This window comes from Sus scrofa, chromosome 18 (assembly GCF_000003025.6).
Source record: "Sus scrofa isolate TJ Tabasco breed Duroc chromosome 18, Sscrofa11.1, whole genome shotgun sequence".
NCBI classification, from domain to species: Eukaryota; Metazoa; Chordata; class Mammalia; order Artiodactyla; family Suidae; genus Sus; species Sus scrofa.
Window position 1 is genome coordinate 14122538 of NC_010460.4, and position 26082 is coordinate 14148619.

At 54.3% G+C, this 26082-nt stretch overlaps 3 protein-coding genes across 6 annotated transcripts in view; 2 read left to right on the plus strand and 1 right to left on the minus strand.

Annotated features, from left to right (window-relative positions):
- WDR91 (WD repeat domain 91) overlaps positions 1 to 1590 on the plus strand; it is a 31863-nt gene extending 30273 nt beyond the window's left edge. For both annotated transcript variants that reach the window (XM_003134652.6, XM_013985605.2), the window contains exon 15: positions 1053 to 1590. In XM_003134652.6, the coding sequence (XP_003134700.4) occupies positions 1053 to 1217 (165 nt within the window). In that variant the 3' untranslated portion in view covers positions 1218 to 1590. The remainder of the gene's footprint in view (positions 1 to 1052) is intronic.
- Positions 5187 to 10949, plus strand: C18H7orf49 (chromosome 18 C7orf49 homolog). Of its 3 annotated transcripts, none has more exons than XM_013985607.2 (4): positions 5187 to 6109; positions 7901 to 8136; positions 9068 to 9143; positions 9940 to 10949. In XM_013985607.2, exons 2-4 carry the CDS (start codon positions 8015 to 8017, stop codon positions 10240 to 10242), a joined length of 501 nt encoding a protein of 166 aa, XP_013841061.2. In that variant the 5' UTR covers positions 5187 to 6109; positions 7901 to 8014; the 3' UTR covers positions 10243 to 10949. The 3 variants fall into 3 exon arrangements, with proteins under 3 accessions (XP_013841061.2, XP_005673199.2, XP_003134699.2); XM_005673142.3 differs by having other exon boundaries at positions 5836 to 6109; positions 9993 to 10949; XM_003134651.4 differs by having other exon boundaries at positions 5839 to 6109; positions 9996 to 10949.
- On the minus strand, positions 10834 to 26082 carry TMEM140 (transmembrane protein 140). Its single transcript, XM_003134650.4, has 2 exons — positions 25397 to 26082; positions 10834 to 12363 (listed from the first exon to the last, which is right to left on the minus strand). Exon 2 carries the CDS (start codon positions 12325 to 12327, stop codon positions 11767 to 11769), a length of 561 nt encoding a protein of 186 aa, XP_003134698.1. The 5' UTR covers positions 12328 to 12363; positions 25397 to 26082; the 3' UTR covers positions 10834 to 11766.

Here is a 26082-nt window from a genome sequence, read left to right on the forward strand (position 1 = left end):
ACGGCAACGCCGGATCGTTAACCCACTGAGCAAGGGCAGGGACCGAACCCGCAATGTCATGGTTCCTAGTCGGATTCGTTAACCACTGCGCCACGACGGGAACTCCTGTATCCTTTTTAAAATGTCAGTAAAGGGATCTAATTACTTAAGGGATTTATTTTATTTATTTTTTTATCTTAGTCTTTTTAGGGCAGCACCTGCAGCATATGGAAGTTCCCAGGCTAGAGGTCAAATCGGAGCTGTAGCTGCTGGCCTACACCACAGTCACAGCAACGTGGGATCCGAGCCACGTCTGCAATCTACACCACAGCTCACGGCAGCACTGGATTCTTAACCCACTGGGAGAGGCCAGGGATCAAACCTGCATCCTCATGGATGCTAGTCAGATGTATTTCCTCTGAGTCACGACGGGAACTCCATACTTAAGGGATATAATAACTTTCAGATTCCACTTTAAAAATCTGTAAACAACTTATGATTTGAATGGCATTTTTTCTGTGAAGGCTGAGCACTTCCTATCTCTTGCTCAGAGACATCGCACGTCCCTGACTTGATAGTTTGCTCCTGGTTCTCCTTCCTTATTACCTGCCAACCCCTCATACCTGGAGTCCTGGACGACGGGTGCTGGTGGCACAGAGGAGGGCCCTGTTTGTGCCCTGATCGAGGGCCTGCCGGCACCGCCCTGGGTGTGTGCCGGCCTCCCGCCGCCGCTGGCGTTCCCTGGGGGAAGCCGGGAGCGGTGGATGTACTGGAAGGAGCACCCTCGAGAGAGCAGGAGGCATGGCCCACAGCAAGTTAGAGGCAGCAGAGAAAATTGTCTTTCAGTCAGATTAGGGACTTGTTTTCCACTTCATTTGGGAAGATGCAGTATTTCCCAGGCCACGCAGTGGCCCTGAGACTTTCTGGACAGGTGGCCTGTGTGCCTGGCCATGCCCGCACCTTGGGGTGGCAGCCCCTGGGCTCGAGGCAGTTTGGCCACCTGAAGGTAGGTCAGGTGGATGTGCTGTGAGCCGTGCCTGATGATGCCTCTTCTCTCCCCTGTCCTCTCGCAGCTGAGCGGGGATGAGAAGGTTCTGGAGAGCTGTTTGAGCCTGGGTGGCCACCGAGCCCCTGTGGTCACCGTGGACTGGAGCACGGCCATGGACTGCGGGACCTGCCTCACAGCCTCCATGGACGGCAAGATCAAGCTGACCACCCTCCTGGCCCATAAAGTCTGAGGGGACCGGTCCTGAGGGACACCCACAGAAGCAATATTACCCTGGGCAGGGGGCCGGCAGACAACATGGAAAGACAGGACGCTCCACTCCCAGCCCCCTGCCAGGGCGGGGAGTCTTCAGGGAGAGACCGTCCAGGGGGCTCGGCCATGTCCAGCTGCCGGGGCCAGAATGTGAGCCACATGGAGTGGTTGCCCGTGTTCCCCAGATACCAGGACGCTTGGCTCTGCCAGGAGCAGGCTCCAGACGCGGGAGGAACACTCAGGAAGCAGGAGAAGCACTGTCACGGCTGCTCTGTTGGCCCAGAAGAGATTGAAAGTATTTTGTATATATTCGCTCACTTTTCTTTTTTAAAAAAAGGATGCTCTTGCGGCCACCTGGTGTCTCTTTCTGGAATGTGTGTGCGGCAAAGCGTCTCCTTTTCCCCTTTGCCCTGGCGATGGTCAGTTTGAGCCTGGGCCCCACGCCGCAGCCTTTACCTCACTGGCGTGGTGCTGACCTTCTCTGAGACTGGCCTGTTGCTTTGCCGTAGAAGTAGGACACCTCTCTACTGTTCCATTGGCTAACCAAGGTTTCTGCCGTTCCTATTTCTCTGGGCTTAAGTCAGGGCGGCCATTGTGTCTCTTTTTCCCCTGAGAGTTGGCAACTTTTGTTACAGAAGCTCCTGGGAACAAAGGCATGGTCTGAGCCTGCTGCTCCTCTGCATCCTGGTAGCTCCGGTTTCCCAGGACCTGTTATGGTGGCGCCTCTCCTTTCAATTTCAGCTCCTTGAGTTTGACAGAGTCACCGCCAGCGCCTCTGCTGGTGAGTGGCCAGAGGGCAGGAGCAAGCGGGCCGAGGGCTGGGCCTGAACCTGGGGTTCAGGCCATATCCATGTGTCCACCCCCTGGCCCTCTGCTCCCTGGCTGTGGTGGGACCTGGAGGCAGATGCCCTCACAGGGTGGGGGTTGGGGATGAAGGACAACCCCCTTCTCTGGCCTGCCTTTCCATCCGGGGCGGGGAGGCACATCCTCTGCCCGCAAACCTCATGGTGGGATTTCAGGCCTGGACCTCAGGCTAGGATACTGGACACTTGACAGACTGCTTAGCACGTTGGTACAGAGGCTCTTTGGGCTCAGTCCAGATCCGGGGTGCAGGTCTGGTGTTGGGGTGCTCCCAGTTACCTACTTTTGGAACATCATGAGATTGGTACTGAAGCTTCGGCTCCAGTTTGCTGGGCGTCGGAAGGGACGTAGGGTATGTGTGTGGCTCAGTTATGCCGAGACCCCAGAGACCTGGTCATGGGCGCTTCCATATTTTCACCCATTCCCACCTGGTAATCCTCCTTCAGATGAGCAAACCCAAGACTTTCCCATTTATAATTTTTGCCATCTTCTGCATTGAAACAGCAGCATTATTTAGCTCCTGCAGTGATTCTGTAGGGTGTTTAAAAAGTGTTCATGTGTTTCAGTTGAGAGAGAATTCACGGTTTTAACTTTCTTCATCTTGAAGTTTGTCTTGGGCCCATTCTCTCAATACGTCCCCGCAGCTTGCTAAAAATGTCTTTTAAGGTTTGGAGAAGAACAACACTGTCTCTTCTGTCATTTCCTTTGGGATCTGGGCTGGATCCCTCCCTCCCTCCCTCTTGTGAGCTTGGCCCGTAGCTGATGTGACCGAGGCTCCATCAGCATGGGTAGAGGTGGAAGAAGGTTCCACATCACGTTGAGGCCGCCTAGAAACGAAACCACAATACCATTAACCTCTGACCTTTTGAAATTACCACGTGCAGCATATGCTGCGGGCCCCCCTGCCCCCACCTGGCTTTGTCTCCGGCCTCCAGCCCCTCCCAGGGCCTGTCAGCAGGCACTCCTCCTGGGTTCCTCCCGCCCCCCACCCCCAAGATGAGCTCCCACCCTCCAGTAAAGGCTGTCAGAACTTCAGTTTACCTCTCCTCCATACCTGCTTGGCATCTAGCTGAGAACCCCAGCAAGTCCCCTCCACTAGCTTGGGCAAGGGCAGCTGGAAGAAAACCACCCAATCCAGCCTCAGGCCCCCGAGCTCATGCCTCGGGCGCAGATGTGGGCCCCGGCTCTGGGCTGGGCTCTGCGGGAGAATGAGGCACATTTCTCTGGCTCTCTTCAGGGCCTGGCCCTGCTCCCCTGCTTCTGCTCCAAGACAGACCCCCGCAGCTCAGCCATCACAGCGCTGCGGGAGCTGACTCTGACCCATTCGAATGCTACAGCTTGGGTTTCTCATCCTCACTCGGACTTTCACACGGGAAACTTTTTATGCAGAGGCTGGTTTCCTGCTCCTCAGGCCCCGTTTTTCAGCAGGTTATGGGAAGAGGTTTTTAAGGAGAAAAAGGTGGAGGGAGTAGTTCTAATAATAGCAAGTGCTCTCTGTTCCTTCATTCACAAAACAAAATGATGCATCTCCACCAATAGACTTGGGTTTGTCCTGGCTCACAGTTGTGGGAGCGGAGGACCCTAGAGGTCAGTGAGCCTGCCCTGGAACCAAATGCAGCCTTTGCCCTTTCCTGTGTGCCCACTTCTGTTCCCCTCTAACCTTAAAAGAACCTGGTTATAGGAATGACATTACTGCGCAATTGAAACGGACTCCTGACTTAGGCCCTCCTGAATGCACACCATGTCTTGTCTAACCTGGTCTTTTCCTAGACAAAAAGGATGATGAATTAAGTTAGTAAGAAAATCTAAAGAATAAAAATTTTAACAATTAAAAATGGAGCATCTGATTGCTGTGGCTCCAGTCACTGCGAGGTACGGGTTTGATCCCCAGGCCTGCACAGTGGGTGAAAGGATCTGGCATTGCTGCAGCTGTGGTGTAGGTCGCAGCTGGGACTCAGAGTCAGTCCCCGGCCTGGGAACTTCCATATGCTGTGGGTGTGGCCTTAACATAAACAGTGAGTAGCTTTCTACCCTCAACAGTCCCCGTGAGCAATCCTGCAGGCAGATGACCCAGGCGAGATAACATCTAAAGGGGTCAGCACTCAATGGAGAAGGATGCAGAACCCAACCTCCTGCCTCCATGAGTCACTGAGATTCTACCCCCCTGCCCCCCGCCAATTTTCCCTGTAAAAACTGTCATGGTTGAGCAGAATCTTGGGGGATTGCCAACTTTCCTGATGAAGGCATATTTCCCTTCTAGTGACACTTGCCTCTCAAATTACTGGCATAGAGGCGATGAGCAGCCGAACCTGGGTTCAGTTAGAGAACCAGAGTAGAAGCAGGTCCTGCCCATCTGTGTTGGCCTCCTGAAGAGGCTGCAGGCAGAGCCCTGGCTCATCCCACAGCTAAAGGATTTAAACTTCCCTGGCTCAGCCTCCTTCGCTTGGGTTGAAGATTAGTATGGGGTTAAAGTGCTTTGGAGAAGCTGAGATGCCACACAGCTGGAAGCGAGAACGCCTGGCTCTGGATTCAGGGTTCTCAAACTCTGGATCACTCTCCACCACCCTGCACTTCCAGCACATGGAGAGTAATTTTCTATTACTAGCTATTGGTTATAAATCACACTTCAAATGGCCGTCTCGATAGTTTTGTGTTTGGGGATCGGACTGTCGGTTCTGATCATCCTTTTGCCTCAAAATATGGTAGGAGTTACACCTGTAACGGCTTGTGCTAGCCTTTTTACTTGTGTCTGACACCTGGGGTTTCTTCGCCTGCCTCTTTTAGGTTACTATGAGTGGTGTGATTTTAAATAAAACTAGATGCTAACCCCACGTGTGAACTGCAGTGCTCAGCATCAGGCTGCAAGGAAAGCAGCGAGGACACCTGGGCAGCCTGCCAGAGCACCCCGCTAGTGCAGGGAACACCTCGAAGGCCAATTTGAATATTATTAGTAAGACCTACTTTCAAGATAACAAATGTTAACAGTCTTTAATTTCCCTTCCTGCCTCTGAGGGGTTCACCTTGCACCACCCCTGCTCCCAGGGGGATGTATGCCTCCAAAGAGTGCGGAACTCAGGCTTTGGGAATTCTCTCCTGCTCCCTCCGGCAGAGTTTCAAAAATGCAGATCCACCTGCTCCTCTGCCCCTAATTTCTGGTTCAGGGGGCCTGGGAATTGACACTTTAACAAAATCCAATCAGCAAGCCTCAAATAGAGATACATTTGGGTACAAGATACTGTTAAAATCATTCATGATGCTTCTTAAAGAACAATAAGGCAAATTTTATTCAATAGGATTTTGCAGCAGGGGAAAAGATTGGGCTCAACCACTGCAAGGAAAAGTGGCAGGGCTGGCGTCAGTGGATGCATGATTAAGAGGAAACATCAGGGGTAAGGGGGATTCTGGCCAAACTGACCTAACAGGATTCTTGCGGAGGGCAGGCGGCGGGGGTGGGGGAATCAGGCATCACCTGGGAGCTGGTGGCAGCTGAAAATCAGATATGGAGGGTGGGTGGACGCTGGCTAAACCAACTTGGCAGTATTCTTGCTAAAAACGGACAATGTGGAGTCCAAGCGACAGGGCCTAGTTGAGAGTTCAGAGGAGCCTGACCTGAGTTTGGTCAAGGAGTGGGTTTGTCAGGACCCGGGACAGCGGGGCCGGCCTCTGATCAGCTGGGGTGTCCTGGCTCCTTGGCCCGGGGCGCAGATCACGCGAGCTGCCGGCAGGGGGCGCGCCCGCGCCTCTGCGCAGGCCGGTGGTCGGGAGCCGGAAGCGCAGGGACGCGGCGGAGCCGGGGGGCGGGTTACCGTGCGCGCGGGGCAGGCTTCCGGCCCGCGGGGATCTGAGCTCCCTAAACCGCCCAGAATCCATCTCCCGGACGCTCCCCGGCAGCCAAGAAGGGGGTGGGGGCCCGGAGGCAGGAAGCCCGGGCCGGAGGAGCGCCGGGAACGCGGGGGTCCGGTAGCCTGCGAGGCCCCGCGTGGATGTTCGGCGTCTCCCCTCCTCCTGCAGGTTGGCATCGGTCTCATCGCTCCAGGGCGGGACGGGGTCCCGGAGGGAAGCGGCGGCTGAGAATGGGAGCGCTGGGCAGGGCCGGCGCCCGCGGGGCGGCGCCGGGGAGTCCCAGGCCCTCACCACCCCCAGCCACCGGGCCAGGGAGCACAGGGCCCGGAGTCTGGAGGAGCAGGGTGCCAGTCCTGACCCGGCCGTTTCGAACTTTTTTTGTGATTTCGTGCAATTTGCCAGGTCTCAGATACTCATCTGTAAAATGGGTCTCATAGTATCTGCCTAAGGGTCAAACCAATATATGCATTGACCTCTGTGCAGTGCCTGTGCCAGGCGGTTAGCAGCTGCTCTTCAGATGTGGAAATGACTGTTACCACCTCTTGAATTTTGACAGAAGTGAGTCTGCTCTCTGTGGCCAGAAAGGTTTGGATGATGTCCTGGTAATTCTTTTTTTTTTTTTCCCCCTTTTTACGGCCTCACCTGTGGCATATGGAAGTTCCTGGGCCAGGGGCCCAATCAGAGCTGCAGCTGCCGGCCTATGCTGTAGCTACGTAACGCTGGATCTGAGCCACATCTGCAACCTAAGCTGCAGTTTAGTGGCAACGCTGGATCCTTAACTCACTGAGCTGGGCCGGGGATCCAACCCGCTCACAGAGCATCAGGTCCTTAACCCACTGAGCCACAAGGGGAACTCCCAATTTTTTTCTTTTAAGTTGTAAGCAGCCATTCTAGAGGAGCAATAAAAGATCGAGTTAAGATTCAAAGAGGAACCTCTTATTCTTAGTTGGCCTTTTTCTAGTCACACCTCTGCTCCACTAAGAACCTTTGTACACAGGGACCCTGAGCTGCATTTGGGGTTAACTAAGCGAGGGTGGAAACCTGCATCCCTTGAGTCCTGGGGTGGGGCTGAGCCTTAAGGAGGAGGGGCTGAGGTGGAATCCCCTGGGAGTGGGCCTGGTGGGAAGAAGCCGCATTACATGGGAGACTGGCCCACCCTCCCCCGATCCATTTCACACATGGGAGGAGCCAGGCACAGTTGTCCCTGACCCCAACGCCCAGCTAAAATATGACATCAGAAGTTTGGGGGTTTTTTTTGTTTGTTTGTTGTTGTTGTTTTGTCTTTTTAGGGCTGCACTTGAGGCATATGGAAGTTCCCAGGCTAGGTAGGAGTCGAATCGGAGCTAGAGCTGCTGACCTACACCACAGCCACAGGAACTCAATTCAGGATTTGAGCTGAATATGCATCCTACACCACAGCTCACGGTAACGCTGGATCTCTTACCACTGAGCGAGACCAGGGATTGAACCTGCATCCTCATGGATACTAGTCAGGATCATTACCACTGAGTCACAATGGGAACTCCCAGAAATAATTTTGGATTAAGGGAGGGGATGTTGGCCAGTGAAACCCTCATTGTAAATCGAAATGGCCTTGAGGTCTCTTACAACCACAGAAGATAGAGGGAATGAGAGGCCTGAGTTGGGGGAGCCAATGGGAGAGATGCTGAAAAGTAGGATAGTCTGGGCAGGCCGGGGACAATGAGCAACATGTCAAATGGCTCAGTGCAGAGGCTGCTGGGGGCATTTCCGCTCAGGGCTGGCTGCCCATGTGGGGCCCTGGCCCCGAGGCAGGTCAGAAGGCTGCTTCTCCCTGAGCCCATCGCCACACCTCCCCTTTGTGCTCATTTGAGTCTCCTGGGCCCCACTCACCTCTGTCCTGCCCTGACCAGTCATCTTGCCAGTGCCTGGAAGAATTCCAGCTTATTGGAATTCATGGGGTTTTATTCTTCTTTGTAGGAATTAAAGCTGAGACTCCCATTCAGTGCAAACAGACCTGTCATTCCTGGTGTGATGTGCTGTCCTGAAGTCACAGAGCTTGGGCCCTGGCTCCTCTTGTGACAGACTAAGGAGATGGAAGCCTTAAAATCTGAAAATAAAAAGAGAGTCCTTCCCACATGGATGACAGCCCAGGGGGCTGAAAAGAAGACCACCAAGAGGAGGAGAGCGGACCTGGTGCCCACGGCGGCAGCAAGGTAGGGCAGCTTCTGGTCAGGGTCCTCCTGGGGAATCAGTGGGGGTGAGAGGGAGGGATTTGGGGCATCACGGTTGCGGGGGGCTGGGTCTTCTGGTGTTGGCAGAACAGTGAGGTGAGGGGCATTTCAGTCTGCAGACCTGTCTCAGCTCTCAGGAGGTGCACAGGCTGCGGTGGCAGAGTGAGCTGTCCCCTCTCACCCCTCCCAGGCGGGTGTGGCCTCAGCCTCTATGGGCACATCAGGCCCTTTGGCCACTCCTCTCAGACTGGATTAATCCTCCCCCTCTTGGGTTACGCACATCAGCCAAGCTCTCAGACACCCGTTGTCCAAATGGCCCGGTCTTCATTTGCCACAAAAATTGTGAGCATCCATTGGGCAGGAAGTGGACCAGGCGGTCCAGTCTCTCTGCTGGCAGATCTTCAGGGGCAGACACAAGCCGCAGGTTGCTGGGCCGGCAGATCAGAATCTGTGGGGCGTGTTGGTTGAAGGGTGGTCATGGTGGGGGTCCCCAGGCTGCCAGGGAGGGGATGCGCCTGCCCCCTCCTGGCCAAGGCCCCAGACGCTCACTGACTCTCTCTGTTCCTCCTTTTCTGTTTTCTTCATTGACCAGCCTCCCTCTCTGATCTTAGCGTCCCTTCTTTGCTGTGTTCATGCTTGGTTGTGGGGGACATTGCAGAGGACTGCGGGGGTTCAGGGACGTCTCGGCCTGTTGGATCTGCTCCCACCCACTGTGTGTGTGTGTTAGTGTGACTCTCAGGAGACGGCCAGCGCGCCCTATTTCCAGACCCGACGCTGCCCGTGAACCCCCGGTGCCAGTCCCTGGCCTGGGCCCTGGGAAGCTGCTTCTCTCGCCCCTGGGGGGCAGGTCTCTTGCTCTCGTCGCCTCCTCCTGGCGATTCTGTGCCTCTGCAGCTTTGTGCCTTTCTTGCAGACTTCCTGCCACGAGGACGGTGTACTGCATGAATGAAGCTGAGATGGTAGACGTCGCTCTGGGGATCCTGATTGAGGTACAGTCAGCTGTGTCTTTTCTTAGGGTCAGAAACTCTTGACAGGCAGAAACTAGACCAGGCCCTGGTCCATGCTAATAAAAGAGGCTCCCTTCCTTCTGGGCCCGGGGCTGCGGGCCCTTGGGGCTGGAGACCTGGGAGGGTGCGGCTGGGAGAGGGAGCGTGGCCCTTTCTCTTTGGGTGACTCTGTGCTGGTGGCATGTGGAGGGGACAGAAGTCGTAACTGCTGGTGTTCTCTGGAGGCGCTCCGTCGGGCGAGGTGACGTCCTGCGCAGCGCCGCTGAGTCCCCTGGCTTGCAGAAGCGAATGAGAATCGTCCCGCCGTAGGGTTGTGTAGTACTTGATAATTGCCCAGAGACGTTTACATATTCCTATCTCCTTTAATCCTTGCAATAACCTGCTGATAGAGCGACTGCAGGTATTATTATCCCTCGTCCACGGATGAAGAAACTGAGACTCAGGGCCTTTTCCTTAATCATAGTGAGTGACTTGCCGCCTCAGGGCTCGTGTCCTAGCCCGGGCTCCTTCCATTCGGGGCCCCTGCCTCTCCAAGGACGCCTAGGCCTTCTCTTTCCGTGCTGCTGGCCCCCGCCCCGCCTGCTGCTCTCCCTCGCTGCTCAGGCGGCCAGGCGTCCGGCAGGATGGGGGGGGGGCTCGTGTGAACAGGGGCGGGGCCGCCTGTGATGCGGCGCCGGGCCTGACCTGTCTCCCCCCCCCCCCACACACACGTGCACACGCACACACGCTGGCTTCACTGTTGCTTCTGGATACGGTCTGCGTCGCTGACCCAAACCAGCGCGTTAAGGAAGCGCAAGCCCATCTGCTTTGCCTGCCGTTTCTCCTACTCAGCAGGGCCGAAAACAGGAAGAGCCGTGGGAGCAGCCGCCCCTGGCCGGCGCTGATAAGCCAGCGCGCTCCCCGGCCAGCTCGGCGCCGCCGGCACCGCGTCCCCCCGGGACCAGGAGTGAGGACGAGGAGGACACCCCTGCGCCGGGCCCCCGCCCTCCCCCGGGGCCCGCGGGCTCTGACCCGCCCGCAGCCCGAGCCCCGAGCAGGACCACGATGCGTTAAAATACGTCCGGAGATATTTTTCAGCTGAGGAACAAACGTCCAGGACTCTCTGCTCAGAGCGGCCGGGGCAGAGTCCCCCCCCGGCGCAGAAGCCCCAGGACACTTGAGGCCTTGGGAAGTGAGGAGTCAGACTGAGCTCCCGCTAGGGTTCCTTCCCACGCCCTGCGCAAGCCTAGCTCCCAGGGCCCGGGACCCCAGCCGTCTGTCTCATTGTCACCTGCTTCCAGGGAAATGAGGTCGTGATAGTCAAACATACTGGACCCAAAGCGTCACCTTCATTGTGTTCAGAGAAGAACAAGGGTGGCTGCGAAGTCCACCAGGATTCCCACGCCCGGTCTCCTGGAGGAGGAAGCCTATTTTAAAACGAGCTTCCACCCCGAGGCCGTCAATCCAGCTCCCAGCCCTCACTGGTCCAGCCCTGAATCTGACCTCCAGCAGCAGAGCTGGGCTTCCTCTGGGAACCTGAGGCTCTGTGTCCAGCTGGGAAGCCTCCTGACTGGTCAGACAGGCCTCCTCCCCGGAGCTGCCACCTTTCTCCCCCTTGGTGGCCTGGGCCTTGACCCCCGGGGAGATTGGGACAGGAGCCCAAAGGAGACAACAAAGACAAGCCATCACGCCGGAGTGTTTTGGCCTCTGTATTCAGTGCAGCTTTTGACAGGCATAGAATGAGGCGACCACTTGCTGTCTAGGTTTTCAATACATGGGTGCTAAAAAATACACAGAATCCCCCCGTGGCGTGAGTTGTGTTTGTGTCCTTTCTGGTTCCGGGGTGAGAGGTGAAGGGGTGCAGCGTTTACGTGGATGTGGAACCGTTCAGTCCTGTTCATTCACCTTCCTCTGTGACCAGGGATCTGGTGTGTTCGGCTCCTGAACTCCCTGGCTGCGTGCTGGGCGCCGTCTGCCAACTGACCCCCTGCTCTGTCGGGTTTCAGGTCTGGCACACTTGTCAGGGGAACCTCTGAAGCCACCAAGCCTGCTCTTTCTGCCCATGGGTTTTGTCTTCGGTGGATCACTCAGATCATTCCTGAGGCGGGTGTCGGAGGCCAGGGGCTCCCTGCATCCTACCCAGTTTGGATGGAGATGGGGGGCTTGCTAACCAGGGCCCCCAGGGACACTGAGGTCTTCCTTCATAAATCCTCACTGGCTTCCAGTCTGGCTTTTGGCAGCTCATCCTGGAAACCTGGCCCCATGACAGGAAGCCTTCTTCCCCCATTGTTCTGAGGATGAAGGAAGAATGGCTCGCACAGGTCAGTTAATTAAAGCAGGAATTCTTGTGACAATGAGGTGCGTGGTTTTCGGGTGTTCCTAGGAAACCTGGAAGGCCCGAGGGACAGACAGCCCTACACTATGAAGCAAGGAGCCCTGGCCGCCCGCACTGCCTCTTGTCCCCCTTAACATGGGGGGCCCCACCCGCTCCGCGGTGGGTCCTGTCTGCCCGAGCTCGAGATCAGCAGTAGCTATGAAACAGGATGGCCGAGAAGATAGACCAGCCTGTGAAATGCTCTGGCACCTCCTCTGAGCGTGGTTCAAACGCTTACGACCACGTCAGCCTTTAGACGGGACTGGCAGCTGCCAAGCTCTTGTCCGTTGCCCTCTGAGGGAACACAGCCGTGGCCATAAGCGCGAGGATGAGTAAGGCCTGGGCAGCGCCCAGAGCTAGAAAGCCGGGCCCCAGGAGGGAGAGCCTGAGCCACTTCCACGTGTAGGTGAGGAAGAGGCCCAGGCCGCTGGCCAGCAGCGCGGAGGCCGTGGCCAGGAAGCCCACCGCCAGCTGCCACTCTCCCTCGTGATGGTTGCACCAGGCCAGGAGGAGGGGCAGCGGCACGAAGAGGGTGAGGACCAGGGCCCCGTACACGCCCAGCCTGGCCAGGGCCAGGCCCACTCGGGGCACCCCCAGGGCTTCCAGCTCGGGGAACTGGTAGCACTGCAGGGCGCCCGTGCCCTCGTTCCAGAGGCAGAAGTTGTAGAAGCCGATCCGGAGGTCGGGCAGGTCGACGAGGTTGCCGGCCTTCCAGAGGAGCGCGTAGAACAGCAGGAAGATGACGGTGGCCGTGAGCAGCACGATGCCCGGGAACAGCAGCTGGGCGCCGCGCCTCCACCTGAGGGCGGGCATCCTCCCCGCCCTTCACAGCGCCGCCTTCCTGGGCACCTGTGGGCAAGTCACACCCGTGAGTGGTCGCCTCTCCCCCTCTCCCTCCCAGCTGCTTTTCCAGTTCCCGGTCTCCCTTCTGGAAGCTCCACTGGAATCTGTGGGAAACACCCCTCAGAACGACCAAACCCGCCTTCGTGTCACGGCGCAGCGGAAACGCCTCCGAGTCGCATCCACGAGGATGCAGGTTTGAGCCCTGGCCTCCTCAGTGGGTTCTGGCACGGCTGTGAGCTACGGTGTGGGTCACAGATGAGGCTCAGATCCCACATTGCGTGGCCGTGGGGTAGGCCGGCAGCTGCGGCTCTGATTCGACCCCTGGGCTGGGAACCTCCAAATGCCACGGGTGCGCCCTAAAACAAAGCAAAACAATCGGAACATGGATAACGGCTGCAGAGTAGTTCATGTCATAGACTAGCCCGTGATAATCGCAGACAGATGGTTGCCATTCGTTCCCATCGTAAGCAGTGACAGTCAAGGAAAAGTACCGTGTGAATGATTCCTGTTGGAATCTGATTTCCGTAGGCTTAAATCACTGGCTCAGGTGTAGAAATGTTTTTTTAGCGTTTACTGAATGCGGCGAAGTGGGTCTGTAGGAAGCCTGCCGACTGCAGTCTCTCCTCAGGATATAGTATGTACTGTGTACCTTCCGCATCATTTTGGAAAAACCTTTTCACTAAATTTTTAATCCACACTGGCCTCTGACACAGCCGTCTGCATTCTGTGTCCTTACACTCGTCGGTTTCCCAGGATGGACATTTCCCAGCCATTTCCATCCTGAGCTGAGGGCCAGAGCAGAGTGGTGTCCCCTTGTGGACCCAGGGCGGCCCCGGGGTCAGCAGGGAAGGGAGTGGAGGCTGTCTGGGGCCCTGGACAGAGGCGCAGCCCCTCCCCTTTCCCAAAGCTGGCGGGGGGGAGTCTGCCTGACCACAGCCACCCTTGTCCTGCACGCGGGAAACCAGCATGGTGAGGGGACGGGATGCGGACAGGCTGTGGGCAGCTACAGCGGATTATCACCAACTGGGCGGCTCACCAACAACAGGTTTCTTTCGCCACGTTCGGGAGGCCGGCAAGGCCAAAATCAAGGCTCTGACTCCACTGATTGGGGCTGGTAAGGGCCCACTTCCTGGCTCAGGCCTTCACATGGTGAAAGGACCAGGCAGCTTTCTAGGGCATCTTTTACAAGGGCACTGATCCCAGTCATGAGGGCTCTGCCCTAGTCCTAATCACCTCCTAAAGGCCCCACTTCCAAAAACCCATCACCATGGGGGTTAAGTTTCAACAAAGGAGACTTAGACATTGAGTCGGCAGCAGGCGGCTCCATTCAGAGGACCTGGACACGTGCATGTAAGGAGAATATTTATCAGCGACAACTTTGGCAGAGACCTGGGGATGCTCATTGCTTGGAGATGAGGCAGGCACCTGTTAGAAGAGAAATGTGTGCCACCAGCATCTGACAGCTTAGCAGGGAAGCTGGGCTGGAAGGCCTGGGGGCTGCCCCTAGGCAGCGCTTGTGGGTCAGACTCTTTGGAGCCCTGGATTAAGGAAAACTGAGGCTGAAGGCCCCCATTTGACTGTGGTTAGTTGATTCCCGGAGCACTGATGCTCACTGTGGAAAGATTTATCGGGCATAGAAAAGCTGTGTTTAGTCGACATGTTATTAGACAAGCTGCAGCCAGTCCAGCCCCACTGGATGGGAAAAATTCCCTGCAGGAGCATGATTTGCATGGTTTTACATATTAACAAATATTTGTGAAGGCCCATATCTGCGTTTTTAATGGCCTTAGGTCTTTCAGGGTGTAGGATGAATGTCCAGGGCTGGACCCTGGATTTGTGTCACTGTGCTGTAGGAAATAAGGTTTGGTTTTTCTTCAGTCCAGGAACTGATGGGTTGGGAGTTGGGGTGCCTTTGTATAACTGCTTCCTCTTATTTCAAGCCTGTTACACTTGGGCTAACAAACAAATACATTCTTATTAAGCTGAATGCAGAAAGATGCCCGGGCTTCTCAGAGGAGACTGCACGAGCCACGTCTCGGAGCAGGTCCCCAGGCGCCGCGAGCCTTTGTTTTAACTTCCTCTTCTCTCAGCTGACCTGTTGGAGGTTTTCAGTAGCGAGTGGAACAAAATCAAAGTGGAGCTGAGAAGCCCCTGAGCAGGCTCGCGGAGAAGGGGGCTTCCTCCCCCATCTGACCCTTTTATGCCCAGACAACTCAGTCCCAACTCCTGTGCCTGGTGCTGGGCTCACCGCCATCTGCGGCTGCTGTAGACTTGAACTCGGCTTCTCTAGCACGGCCCTGCTCCCTTTGGCCTCCTCCCCAGCTCGCATTGCTCAGTCCAGTCCCCGTCCCCCACTGCCCACCTCCTCAGCCACTCCGCCTCCTAAAGTCCTACTACCCCTTGTTCCGCCTCTGCGAGTCCGATCCATTTGCCACCAGCTTTCCCAGACTACCTCGGCCGACACGCTGATGCAGCTGAAGGCCAGAACGCATGCTCCCACCAGCTGTCACTTCTCTGAGGAACAGTCTTCGTGTTTTAGCCCCAGAATGGTGCCTGATACACAGTCAAAACTGTCTCTCTCTCTCTCTCTTTTTTTTTATGGTCTTTTTGTCTTTTCTTGGGCCGCTCCTGCAGCACATGGAGGTTCCCAGGCTAGGGGTCTGATCGGAGCTGTAGCCACCGGCCTACGCCAGAGCCACAGCAACACCAGATCCAAGCCGTGCCTGTGACCTACACCACAGTTCACGGCAACACCGGATCCTTAACCCACTGAGCAAGGCCAGGGATCGAACCCGCAACCTCATGCTTCCTAGTCGGATTCGTTAACCACTGAGCCATGACGGAACTCTGGAACTGTCTTTTTTGAATGAATGAAAATGTCACATTGGGCCCTTTAGTTACTGCAGGTGCCTCTAACAGGACTGGCTCTTCTGGGCCTCCTGTGAGGATATGGGCAGAAGTTTGGGAGCTGGTCCTCGCTTCTTTTTCTAAACACTTCCCAGTGAAAAGCTATGGACAGTAGTTTGGAAAACCGTATGGCTCTCATCTCTGCCGCCCTAATGGCCTACCCTGATTTTTTGTTTTATTTTGTTTTGGCTTTTTAACACTCCCAGTAATCACATTCTCACCACAATGAGCTTTTTAATTCCCTTTAATGATAAGCCTGTGCTTCCTTCAAAAGGCAGAAGGGGCGGACTGCTGAGTCACTGTTGCTATTTTTAGGTGAGACTTTTCCTGTTTATAATAATGTAATGGGTGGTGGGTAGAAAACTAGAAAAAAAAAGCCAAAGTCTGGAGACACGACTAGAAATCATCTGTAACTTCAAGGCTGTAGAAATAACCCCTCGAAGACATATGTCCTTCCATAGTGTTGTTTCATACAGTTGGGATCAGGTAAGCGTGTGTGTCTTCATCCCGCTTTGTAAATGTCATTGTAGCGTTGGGGTTTCCATTAGTGTTTCCGTTTGTCACTAGAAATGTTTCCTAAACAGCACTGCTGACGGTTGCATATCGCTGTCCCATCGAGTGTGGTTTATATATTCTGGTTTACGCCTGTGTTTTGCAGTGTTAGAAATAATGCCCCGGTGACTCTGTGACTCAGTGTATCCTCCCCCAGCCCTTTGAGGGCTTGTCTCCTCTCATCCTCCCCAGTCGAATCTTCTTGTCTTTTCATCTTTGATAGTGAAGAATGACAGCGCTGCTGACTGTGTCTTTGTGCCCAGGGAGGTTTCATAACGTTTTGCAGGTGTCGGTTGACCATCTCTGCTCTTTTCCTTGGGAGGTACTGTCGGTTCTTTTTCTCAAAAATCATTTTCAGTTTTGTGTATCAGTGTGTTTGAGCTCTTTAGAAAGGCTGCTCGCCTTTCTTTCTGCCATCATGACGGTCATTGTTAAGCGTAACCCCTTTGCAGCAGTGGGGCCCCTGGACCAAGACTCAGATCCTGACTCAGAGCCCGGAGGTGTGTGGCTTCACATTTGTCACCAGAGAGCCCAGGGCAGCAGATTCCCAGTTGAGAGAAACAGAAGGAGGACGTTCTCAGACTATTCTTTTGAAGCAGTTCGTCTGTTTTTGTTTTTTTAAGGCTCCGAAAGCTTTCGCTCTGATGGGATGGAGGCTGAGAGAGGCGCAGAGGGTGTATCCTGATCTTCTCTCTCGCGCTTTCGCCACCTGCATGTTCAAGGAGCGCAACTTTCATGAGCTTGTATCTGAGGGAGGCCCCGAGCTCTGGCAGACGGTTGCCAGGAAAAGCCCTTTGGCCACCGAGCCCTGAGCACAGGACACCTGGCAGGCAGAGGGCAGGTGGCTGGAGAGCATAGGTTTCCTCCCTGGCCTGTCCCTTGACCATAAGGAACGCTCAAGAAGGGCTGACCGAGCAGGAGACCAGACACTTGCTTACTTCTGATGCCTGCAGGCCCACTGCTTGCTCTCTGGGGTTGCAGAATCAAAATGGACTTGCCAGCTGCCAACGTGCCTCCGCTCCCCGTTCGCAGAAAAGGCCCGTGGCCCGATGTCCAGCTCCCGAGCCCTTCTTCCTTATGTGCTGACGTCTCTCCCGGTCAGCTGAATCATTAAGTGACTGTCGTATACCAGGATTGCTCGTGCCCTTCTTTGCAGCTTCTCCTTTGTCGCTGCTCTAATCGTGGCTGCACATTTTACCTTTTCATCTTATTGCAAGATTTGAGCGAGACCAGGGATTGAACCCGCATCCTCAGGGACACTAGTTGGGTTCCTTATCGCTGCGCCACAACAGGAGCTCCTCATTCCAACATTTGAGATCCCCACAAAACTCCCTTCTCTGCATGGACTTACCAAAAACAACCTCCCCCGCCACATCGCCCACCTCATCCTGTTTTTTCAATTCATTCTTCCTGCCCGAATGTCTAATGCTCTTCAGTACAAGACTTTACACTGGGGCTTGCCGAGTTCCTCGTCGTTTGCCCACGTTCACACCTGCACGCCTCTGAGCAGCCACCCTGCCCCTCCTGTCGGGTGGCCGCTGCTCCTCTGCCCCGGAAACTGGGCTTCATTCATGAAGCGTGTAATCAGCTCTTAGGGGTGCCCAGCGAAGAGGAATACGAGTGCCCCGTGGAGTGCCCCCTTCCATCAGCGCTCCCTCTCCAGGAGGGTGGGGACTAGACTGGAACACCAGCTTATTACCAGGGGCCACTCCTGCTCCCGAGGGCGCCCTCTTTGCAGGGGCTGCTTTAGCGGGGAGCGGTGCTCCTCCTCCGCCGGGGCTGGTCCCTGCCCGGAGCAAGCGCAGCGCCCCCCCCCCCCCCCGCCCCCGCCTCCGTCCTTCTTGCCGTCCACGCCCCGTCCTGCAGCTGCTGCCATTGGCTTCTTTAGTGTTTTCCTGAAACTGAAGGCAAGCTTGGCCCTTTGCTCTTGGCATTCCCCGCCCAGGACGCTCTTGTTATCACATGTCTGCCTCCCTCGGTCTCTGCTCCAGTGTCCCTGTCCCTTTCTCAGGGAGGCCACCCCGGGTTGGCATTCTGAAAGACTAACAGCCCTTCCATAGCACCTGGCACACCCTGTGCCCCTTTCCTGCTCTTCCTCCGTAGCATTTACCACTAACATTCTGAATATTTTTGTTTTCCACCCACAACCTTCAGTCAAATGTAAACTCCGAGAGGGCAAGGATTTTTTATCTGTTACGCAAATCAAACAAAAGTCTCTGGCTGCCTGGCTCTATCATCTATCTATCAAAATCTATGTAGGAGTTCCCTGGTGGCTCAGCAGGTTAAGGATCTGGCATTGTCACTGCTAGGGTTTGGGGCACTGGTGTAGCACAGGTTTGATCCCTGGCCTGGGAACTTCCACATGCCATGGGCCCAGGTCTCCCACCCTGAAAAAAATCTACCTTTACCTGTTATATCCCCAATACCCAGAACGACCCGGCAGGTCGTGGACACTCAGTGAACATCCGCTGAGTGACCTATGAGTGGCTGCCTGGACGTCAGCCATGGCACACAGAGCATTTTTTTTTTTGTCTTTTTGCCTTTTCTGGGGCTGCTCCTGTGGCATGTGGAGATTCCCAGGCTAGGGGTTTAATCAGAGCTGTAGCCACTGGCCTACGCCAGAGCCACAGCAACGCGGGATCCGAGCCGCGTCTGCAACCTACACCACAGCTCACAGCAACGCCGGATCCTGAACCCACTGAGCAAGGCCAGGGCTCGAACCCACAACCTCATGGTTCCTAGTCAGATTCATTAACCACTGCATCACAGCGGGAACTCCAGACACACAGAGCTTCTTAAATGGCTCCCTCTCCTCATTTTTTGGACCGACTCCTCCTTCTCCTTCTGGTCCTTCTCTGTTTATTTTTGTATTCTTCCTGTTTCCTCAATGTAAGTTTCTGCGTATTCTCTCCTTCTCAAATATGTGTGTGAGCCTGTGTCTTTGGGGGTTGGACACTTTGAGGCCACTTTTGAGGACGGACTCAGAGGTGGGGACAGCTGACCTCAGGGGGCCGGAGCTCCCCCGACCTGGGCCCACCAGGAGCAGTCGCGGCCGTGGCTTGAGAACTGCCTGGGAAAATTGGATGTCATCATTTTGCTGCCGTCAGACACGACACAGCTTGCAAGGTTTGTGGGACAGAATCTTGAAAGAAAAAAAGGCACGAGTTGTTTGGTGGTTGTCAGATTCCCTTCCTGGCCTTTGGTTTCACGAACGGCTTAGGAGAGCTAGAGGGGACCAGGGAGGGCAGACCTTGCTTGGAGAGGTCTTTTTGGTCGCTGGAGGGGTCTGAGAAGGAGCCTAGTTTGATTGAGGGCTATTAATAATTCAGTACTGCCCTCAGAATCTTGTCGTGCTTTCCCTCTGTGCCAGCCCTGTGCTAAGCGCTTCGCAGGTGTTGTTAAGTTTCTCACAGCCGCCCTCCGGGAGCTGTTTTGCTGTTATTATCTGTTTTCTGGAGAAGAGCACTGGGGTTTGGCGCGGCTCTGTAACTTCCCCAAGTTGCCCCAGCTGGTGGCTGGTGAGGCCCGTTGGGCAGGATTGTGAAATCACTTGCAGGAACCCGACGTTGCTCCCTGTGGCATCATGTGCATCGAGCCCTTTAACTTTCACAGCAACAGTGTGTGCACACCACGAGCTTCGCCTCTTGTTCAGCGGGGACTGTGGAAGAGTGGTTCTGAGCAGAGACTTTGAAGCTGTGTGTCCTGAGTTCAAGTTCCAGCTCTGTCATTTACTAGCTGTGGGACCTTAGTTGCGTAATGTCTATTTTTCTTTCTTTCTTTTTTTTTTGTTTTGTTTTTGTTTTTTAGGGCTGCACCCATGGCATATGAAAGTTCCCAGGCTAGGGGTAGAATCGGAGTCGTTAGTAGCTGCCGGCCTAACCACAACCACAGCAATGCGGGATCTGAGTTGCATCTGCGACCTACACTGCAGCTCACAGCAATGCCGGATCCCAGACCCACTGAGCAGGGCCAGGGATCGAACCTCTGTCCTCACGGATACTACTTGGATTTGTTTTTGCTGAGCCACAGTGAGAACTCCCGGCCTGTTTTTCTCATCTGCAGAATGAATACAGTAACTTGCTTTGGGGATGCCATGGAAATTAAGTGAGGTCATTTATGTGCAGGATGTGGGAGATTCCCTGGTATTATTTACATTATTATGATTACGGAGGGGAGACTCAAGCTCAGAAAAGTGACCTTCTGAGGGAGACGGTAGTGCTGGGGGGCATGGACAGAGCCTCACAGGGGGCTGGCCTCCCTCCCGTCGGGCGCCGCGGTGAAGAGCATGGAGCTGAGCGCCAGGCCACCTGGGTTCAGGTCGCTGCTCTGTTGCCCGCAGCCGCGTGGCCTGGGGCCTGTCCCCAGCTTGCCTGGCCGACACCCTCGCCTGTGATGCATCTGCTGGCCTGTTCCTGGGGGCTGTTGGGAGTGAGCTAATTTGATCCCTTCAAATGGACTGGGGCCTGCTGTGGGGCCGCCCGAGCTGTGGTTCAGGGGAGGAGGGAGGGGAATGAAGGAGCTGGGGGGGGGTGGGGGGGTGGGGCGGGGGGCGGAGCTAAAAAGGGAGGGCGTACAGGCCGAGCAGAGAGCCAAGCCGTCAGCAGAGGCCACCAGCCCTGCCGAGAATGTCCCTGGCTGAACACACCGAGGGTCAGTGTGTCCCGGTTTGGCTGCGGCTCCTGATGAAAATAAAAAGGAGGAAGAAGGGGGATGCGTCATATCTCCTCGGGCAGAAAGATGAGCCCAGGCTCTTATTTTTGAAAACGGGGCCACAGCCGTGTGACCCAGATATGTTTGGCTGGCGGCGGCCCGGGTTTCAGATGTTCCCAGGGCCAGTGGCAGCTTTTTATGGAACGCGGTGACGTTTTGGTTTACTTAATTTTTCCATGTAAATAAAAACAGCTTTGCCAGCAGAAACCTGCCGGCGCCCTGAGCCCCGCCGGCTGCTGAGGCGGCCCATCCCGGCGGCCCGTTAATATTAACTTGCTCTCTGTCCAGTTGTCTGTGGCCGGTTAGCACGGCTGGCAAGCGGATGGTCCAGCGGGGGACAAAGGGCACAACGAATTTAGTAGGGGGTGGGGACTCCCTAAAAGTGAGACAGCGCTTGCACCCTGGGACCCATCCTCCTTTGGTGATTATGGGTGGGGGGGGGCTCAGAGGCACAGGACCCTAAGAGTTTCAGGGCAAACAGTGCTAGGGACTAGTGACTGCCGCTGGCTGTCCCTCTTGACAGGGCCCCTCCCCCCACAACTGCCCTGCCCACGGGGAGGTTCACCATCCAGGGCAGGCTTTCACCCCGTGACTCCAGTGATGACACACGTTGTTTGATTCCCTGAGTCACAGGCCTTGGGGAGTCATAATAGGCCGTGCAGACTAGGGACCTGCCTTCCCTGAGCTTACACTCTGGCTGGGAGGAAACACCAAGCATGTGTGTTTAAAAAGATAATTATGAGTTTTGAAAAGATTTGGGATGCAAACAAACAGGATGAGTGAAGGAGCGGGCCTGGTACGAGGAAGTGCCGAGTCTCGATCGGAGGGTCAGGGGAGGCCTGTCCGCAAAGGAGACATTTGGTTTGAGGCCTGAGGGGTGTGGAAGGGCCAGGGAGGAGCCTTCCAGAAAGAGAGAGTGTGGCTATAAATATCTGTTTGGGGGAGGAATGACCCAGGGCTGGGTGACAGCCCAGTGATGAGGGCACAGGACCAGGCTGGACAGGTGAGCAGACCCAGGTCCCTCAGGGCCTTGGAGGCGAGGTGAGAGGTCTGGCTCGAGGCCCAGGCATCGGGTTCCTGAGTGGGACCCAGGCCCCGCCGTGGACCTGCTGCATGTGGTTTGCCCTCAGGAAACAGAGGAAAGAAGAGGAGGAGGTGAAGAGTGATAGGCAGTTACCAAGACTTAGACCTGCCGTTTTGCGCTACCCGGGGAGTTACCTGAAAGGGAAGCGGAGTTTTCTAGAACCTCACCCTTCCCCCCACAAGAGGATGCAGTTCTTCCTTCAGAAAGCCAGTCTTTCCTTGGTCTCTCTGGCGGAGGGGCGCTGACTGAGGCTTTCTGCTTCCCGGTGGGCTGCCCTGGGGCAGGGGTGGCGGGTGGGGGGTGGGGGATGCTGCAGGACAGGGCCCAGGTTGCGCTCCTTTGCCCTCTCTGCTCTGCCAGGGTCTTTGCTCTTAGGATCTCCACCTGCCTGCTGCTGCCAGGCGGGCACAGGTCTGTGTCCTCACAAAATCGCTAGGGATCTGGGCTCCCCTCCCAAAGTCTCTTGACATCTAGGTTTGGGCTGGTAAAGTTAATTCGTATATCGGGACCCACACATGGAGCCTCAGCTCAGGTCACAAATCTAAACCCAAGTCAGCCTGCAGGGGAAGCCCTTGTCAAGGCAACCTGACACAGCCCAGCAGCTCGCCTGCCCTAGGGAATAGCACCTGCTGGCTTACAGGGAGACCCTGGCCTCCTAGCCAACCCACCCTGTTTCTGTGTTTCTGTGAGAGCTGCTCTTGCTCCCGACCCCCAGGAGGCGGCTCCCCTCGTCTGTGGATTGTTTTCCCTGCATGAAGGACCAGTGAGCAGTGACTAAACAGTTCGCGTGTTACGAAATTGTTTCAGTCGTGTCATCTGAGGGGGCTGAGGTTGCTGAGGCGGGGTGCACCCAGGGGTCCAGAAGAAAGCCCTGCAGAATCTCAGTTTCTTTGAGACCCTGCTGTCGGTGTATCTGAGGATTAAACTTCTAAAGATAATTTGTTACATTAATTCACTTGAGATGTCATTCACTTGAGGAGGCCTAAGGCAGGCCAGAGTCGGGCTCCCAGGGAGCCGTGGGGGAATGATTGAGGGGAAAGTGGGCCAAATAGGACAGAATGGCCAGGGGAGGGGAGAGACAGAGGGGAGAATATCTCAGAAAAGCCATGTATATGCCGTTAATACACCATAAAACTGGCATGAGAATTCAGTGGTAGAAAGGGCTTTACTTAACTAATACTAGAGCAATTGATGACTTAAAACAAAATTATTCTAGGCCCTTATCTCACTCCACAAACCAAAATAAATCCCAAGTGGATCCAGCAGTAAAATGTAAGGAACCAACGACAAAAGGAAAAAAAATATAGGGAAAGGTTAATATTTGATTTATGGATGAGACAGAATTCTCTCAGCTTAAAAGCAAATTGAAACTACCCAGAAAAAAAATTGTATCGATTTACCTGCTGAAAATACACATTTCTATAAACAAAAAATAAAAGTCAATGACGATGGAAAATATCTGCCACAAATATGAACTGATTAAAAACCTAATATAAAAATGTTCATGCAAACAGATAAGAAAAACATTAATCCCCATAAAAATGGACAAAGATATGAAGAGTTAGTCACATAAGAAGGAAAGCAAAAGAGTTAATTATAAAAAACGCTTTTTTCCCTATTTGTACCCTCCACCAAATAAGTGAGGGTTTTTCATCACCAAGGAATTCTCTGTGACAACTGTATGTCCTACACTTTGACTTAATTCTGACACTATCCCTGGAGACAGTGTCAGATGCCACAGGTTAAGGGCTGTCCCACAAGCTGAGCGCCGCCCCCTCCCCCACCACCACCTCCCCCAAGTCTAGTTTGTCTCCTGTGCTTCTGACCAACCAGCTCTAACTTGGAGGTTCCCACGACCCCCTTCTTGAGTCTGATTAACTTGTTAAAGCGGCTCACAGAACTCAGGAAAACGGTTTACTTCCTGGAATCCTGGTTATAAAAGGATACAGCTCAGGAGCAGCCCAGTGGAAGATGCACAGGGCAGAGGATGGGGGTCGGGGTGGGGTGGGGGGTCTTGGACTTTCCGTGCCCTCTCTGGGCCTGTCCCCCTCCCAGCACCTCTGCGTGTTCTTCTACCCAGAAGCTCTTGAAGTCTGTATTTTAGGGATGATTGCTGGAACCAGGGGTCATTGGTGATGGAACTCAATCTCTAGCTTCGCTCACCCCACTAGACGCTGGGGGTGGGTCGGGGCTGAACGTTTCATCCCTCTCATCACATGGTTGTTTCTCCTGGCAACCAGCCCCATCCTCGGGGACTTTCCAAAAGTCAAGTCCTTAACAAACTCGGGGTGGCTGAAAGGGGTTGAATAAAAAAGACACCTTTACCTCCATTATCACTTAGGAAGTTCCAAGGGTTTTAGGAGGTCTGTGCCAGAAATGGGGACAAAAACCAAATATGCATTTCTTATTATGAGTCACCATATCACATTAATTAACATGAAAGAAAGTCTATAGCTTATGTAAGGTAATCAAAGACATGCCAAGTAAAATACCCTCTGGGTTTCCTTATCAAAGCTGTAGATAAAAATGCTTGATACCAAGAGTGCCGTAATACCAGCATTTTCATGCAGTGATGGTGTGGAAATTCCTACAAACTTCCTGGGAGGCTGTATGGCAAAAGGCACCCCAACTCCTGAAACTCATCCGATCTTTTTGGCCAAGTAATTCCACTTACGAGTCTGCCCTAAGGCAGCAACCAGAAATGCAATCATGATTTATGTATAGGAATGGTCATCACACTATGACTTTGGCATAAAATGAGAAACAACTTGAATGCCCAACATTAGACTTAACTTATAACATACCAAGATAACAAAACGCCATGTAGCCTTTAGAAAAACCAGGTCTAAAATCACACTGTATGGTAGGACTGCCAAGAAAGAGACCAAGGAAACGCTCTGAAAGGTTAATGTTAGCCCCGAGACCTCTGGGCATTAGAGGCAAGCATTCTTCCTTTTGCATGAGAAATATTTCCAGAATCATGTTCGATTTACATAAAAGTGAAATTTAGAAAAGAAACAATCTTGGTAGGTAAATAAAGCAGAGGGTTAGTTGGCAAGAGTGTTGAGAAAGGAGACACTGAGAAATGCACTTCAGTTGTCCTGAGGGAGGAAGGAAAGACAGAATCACATATATACATATATTCATCTCTTCCCAAAGAAGCCTTTGATTTTATAAGAGAAGAAGCCTGCTGGAAATGAGAGAAACAAGCCCATGTTAAAAAAAGAAAAAGTCTTTCTGCACCAACAGAACTAAAATCCCGCCATGAATTTCCATCGAGGCGTGAGAAGCAGTGTCTGCTCATAACACAGGGTCTAAAAATCTCTTGGATGCTGTTGTCTTCTTTCTGAGTCAAGGACACAGGTCTTTCTGACCATCTTAATCCACAGGGCATGTTTTAAGGACTCAGAGTTTCTGTGACTACCGGTTTAGCTGCTGTGCGTCAGTGCTCCGCTTGTGTCTGGCCACCTATTTCTGATGAAGAGTCCACTTCACACGCCCCGGACTGTTTTGTATAGACCGTGTGCAAGACCCTGCCGCCCGCTCTTCTCCCCCGCGTTTCTAACCAGTTGCCCTGGCATCACCTGCACCATTTTGAGGCCAGAGGCGCACAGGGTGATGCTGAAGGGATCGGAGTGCACACGGTGCACGGGGGAGGGTCCCACGCCCGGCTGCCAGTCATTCCTGGGCCCCTGGCGCGGCTGCCAGGTCTGAGAGGGAAGTAGCCTTCTTACGGAGCAGCAGGGGTCTGGGCGAGCCACGGGGGCATACAGGGTAGGTACTTACAAACAAGAAGATGCAGAACCCACACAAGGCTCCTAAGAGGAGGAGCAGGAAATCAGGTTCGGTTGACTGTCCGATCTCTGTCGCCGGCTTCCCAAAGGCAGGCTCCAGACCCGGGGCAGCGGAGAGGGGAGCGGCAGATGCACGCAGCCCCGAGCTTATGACCGGCTGGCAGGCGCAGTTGTGCCTAAGTAAACAGCTCTCTGAACTCTGGCACGTTTGTGCTGACTGGTGACACTGTCCCCTGATTTCACTTTCATTTCTTGCCGGTGGCCCGTGTGACTTTTCAGAAGCAAGGAATGTAAACAACCCTGCTGTTCCCCACACCTTATGCTTCACCCACACCTGAGTCGACCAGACAGTTGACTTAAAGAGCCAGGTAAGCGTCTTGATTATATCCCAGGAGAATTCCAGAAAGGAAACAAGCCAGCACACGCTCAAAGCTCCCAATGTTTTAAACCCGGATAAACACACCCTGGAGTCTTACTCAGAAGGGACCTTCACGATCATCCGGCCTAAGGTCCCAGACCCAGGTCACCCCCATGGGAAGCAGATATGCCTCAGTCCGCCCTTTCAGAAATCAGCTTGTAGGGTGACGGGGCACCTCTGGACACAAAACCTTGTCTTTTTAGCGTCCTCACAGGGGTGCTCAGGCCCTTGCTGGAGCAGCTGGAACATCTCTTGTTTCA

Bases quoted from the DNA above. Each gene is read 5' to 3' on its own strand.
- C18H7orf49 (XM_013985607.2), top strand. From the start codon at position 8,015: ATGGAAGCCTTAAAATCTGAAAATAAAAAGAGAGTCCTTCCCACATGG. The intron at 8,137-9,067 runs GTAGGGCAGCTT...CCTTTCTTGCAG, and splicing joins GTGCCCACGGCGGCAGCAAG to ACTTCCTGCCACGAGGACGG. The intron at 9,144-9,939 runs GTACAGTCAGCT...GACCCAAACCAG, and splicing joins CTCTGGGGATCCTGATTGAG to CGCGTTAAGGAAGCGCAAGC.
- TMEM140 (XM_003134650.4), bottom strand. From the start codon at position 12,327: ATGCCCGCCCTCAGGTGGAGGCGCGGCGCCCAGCTGCTGTTCCCGGGC.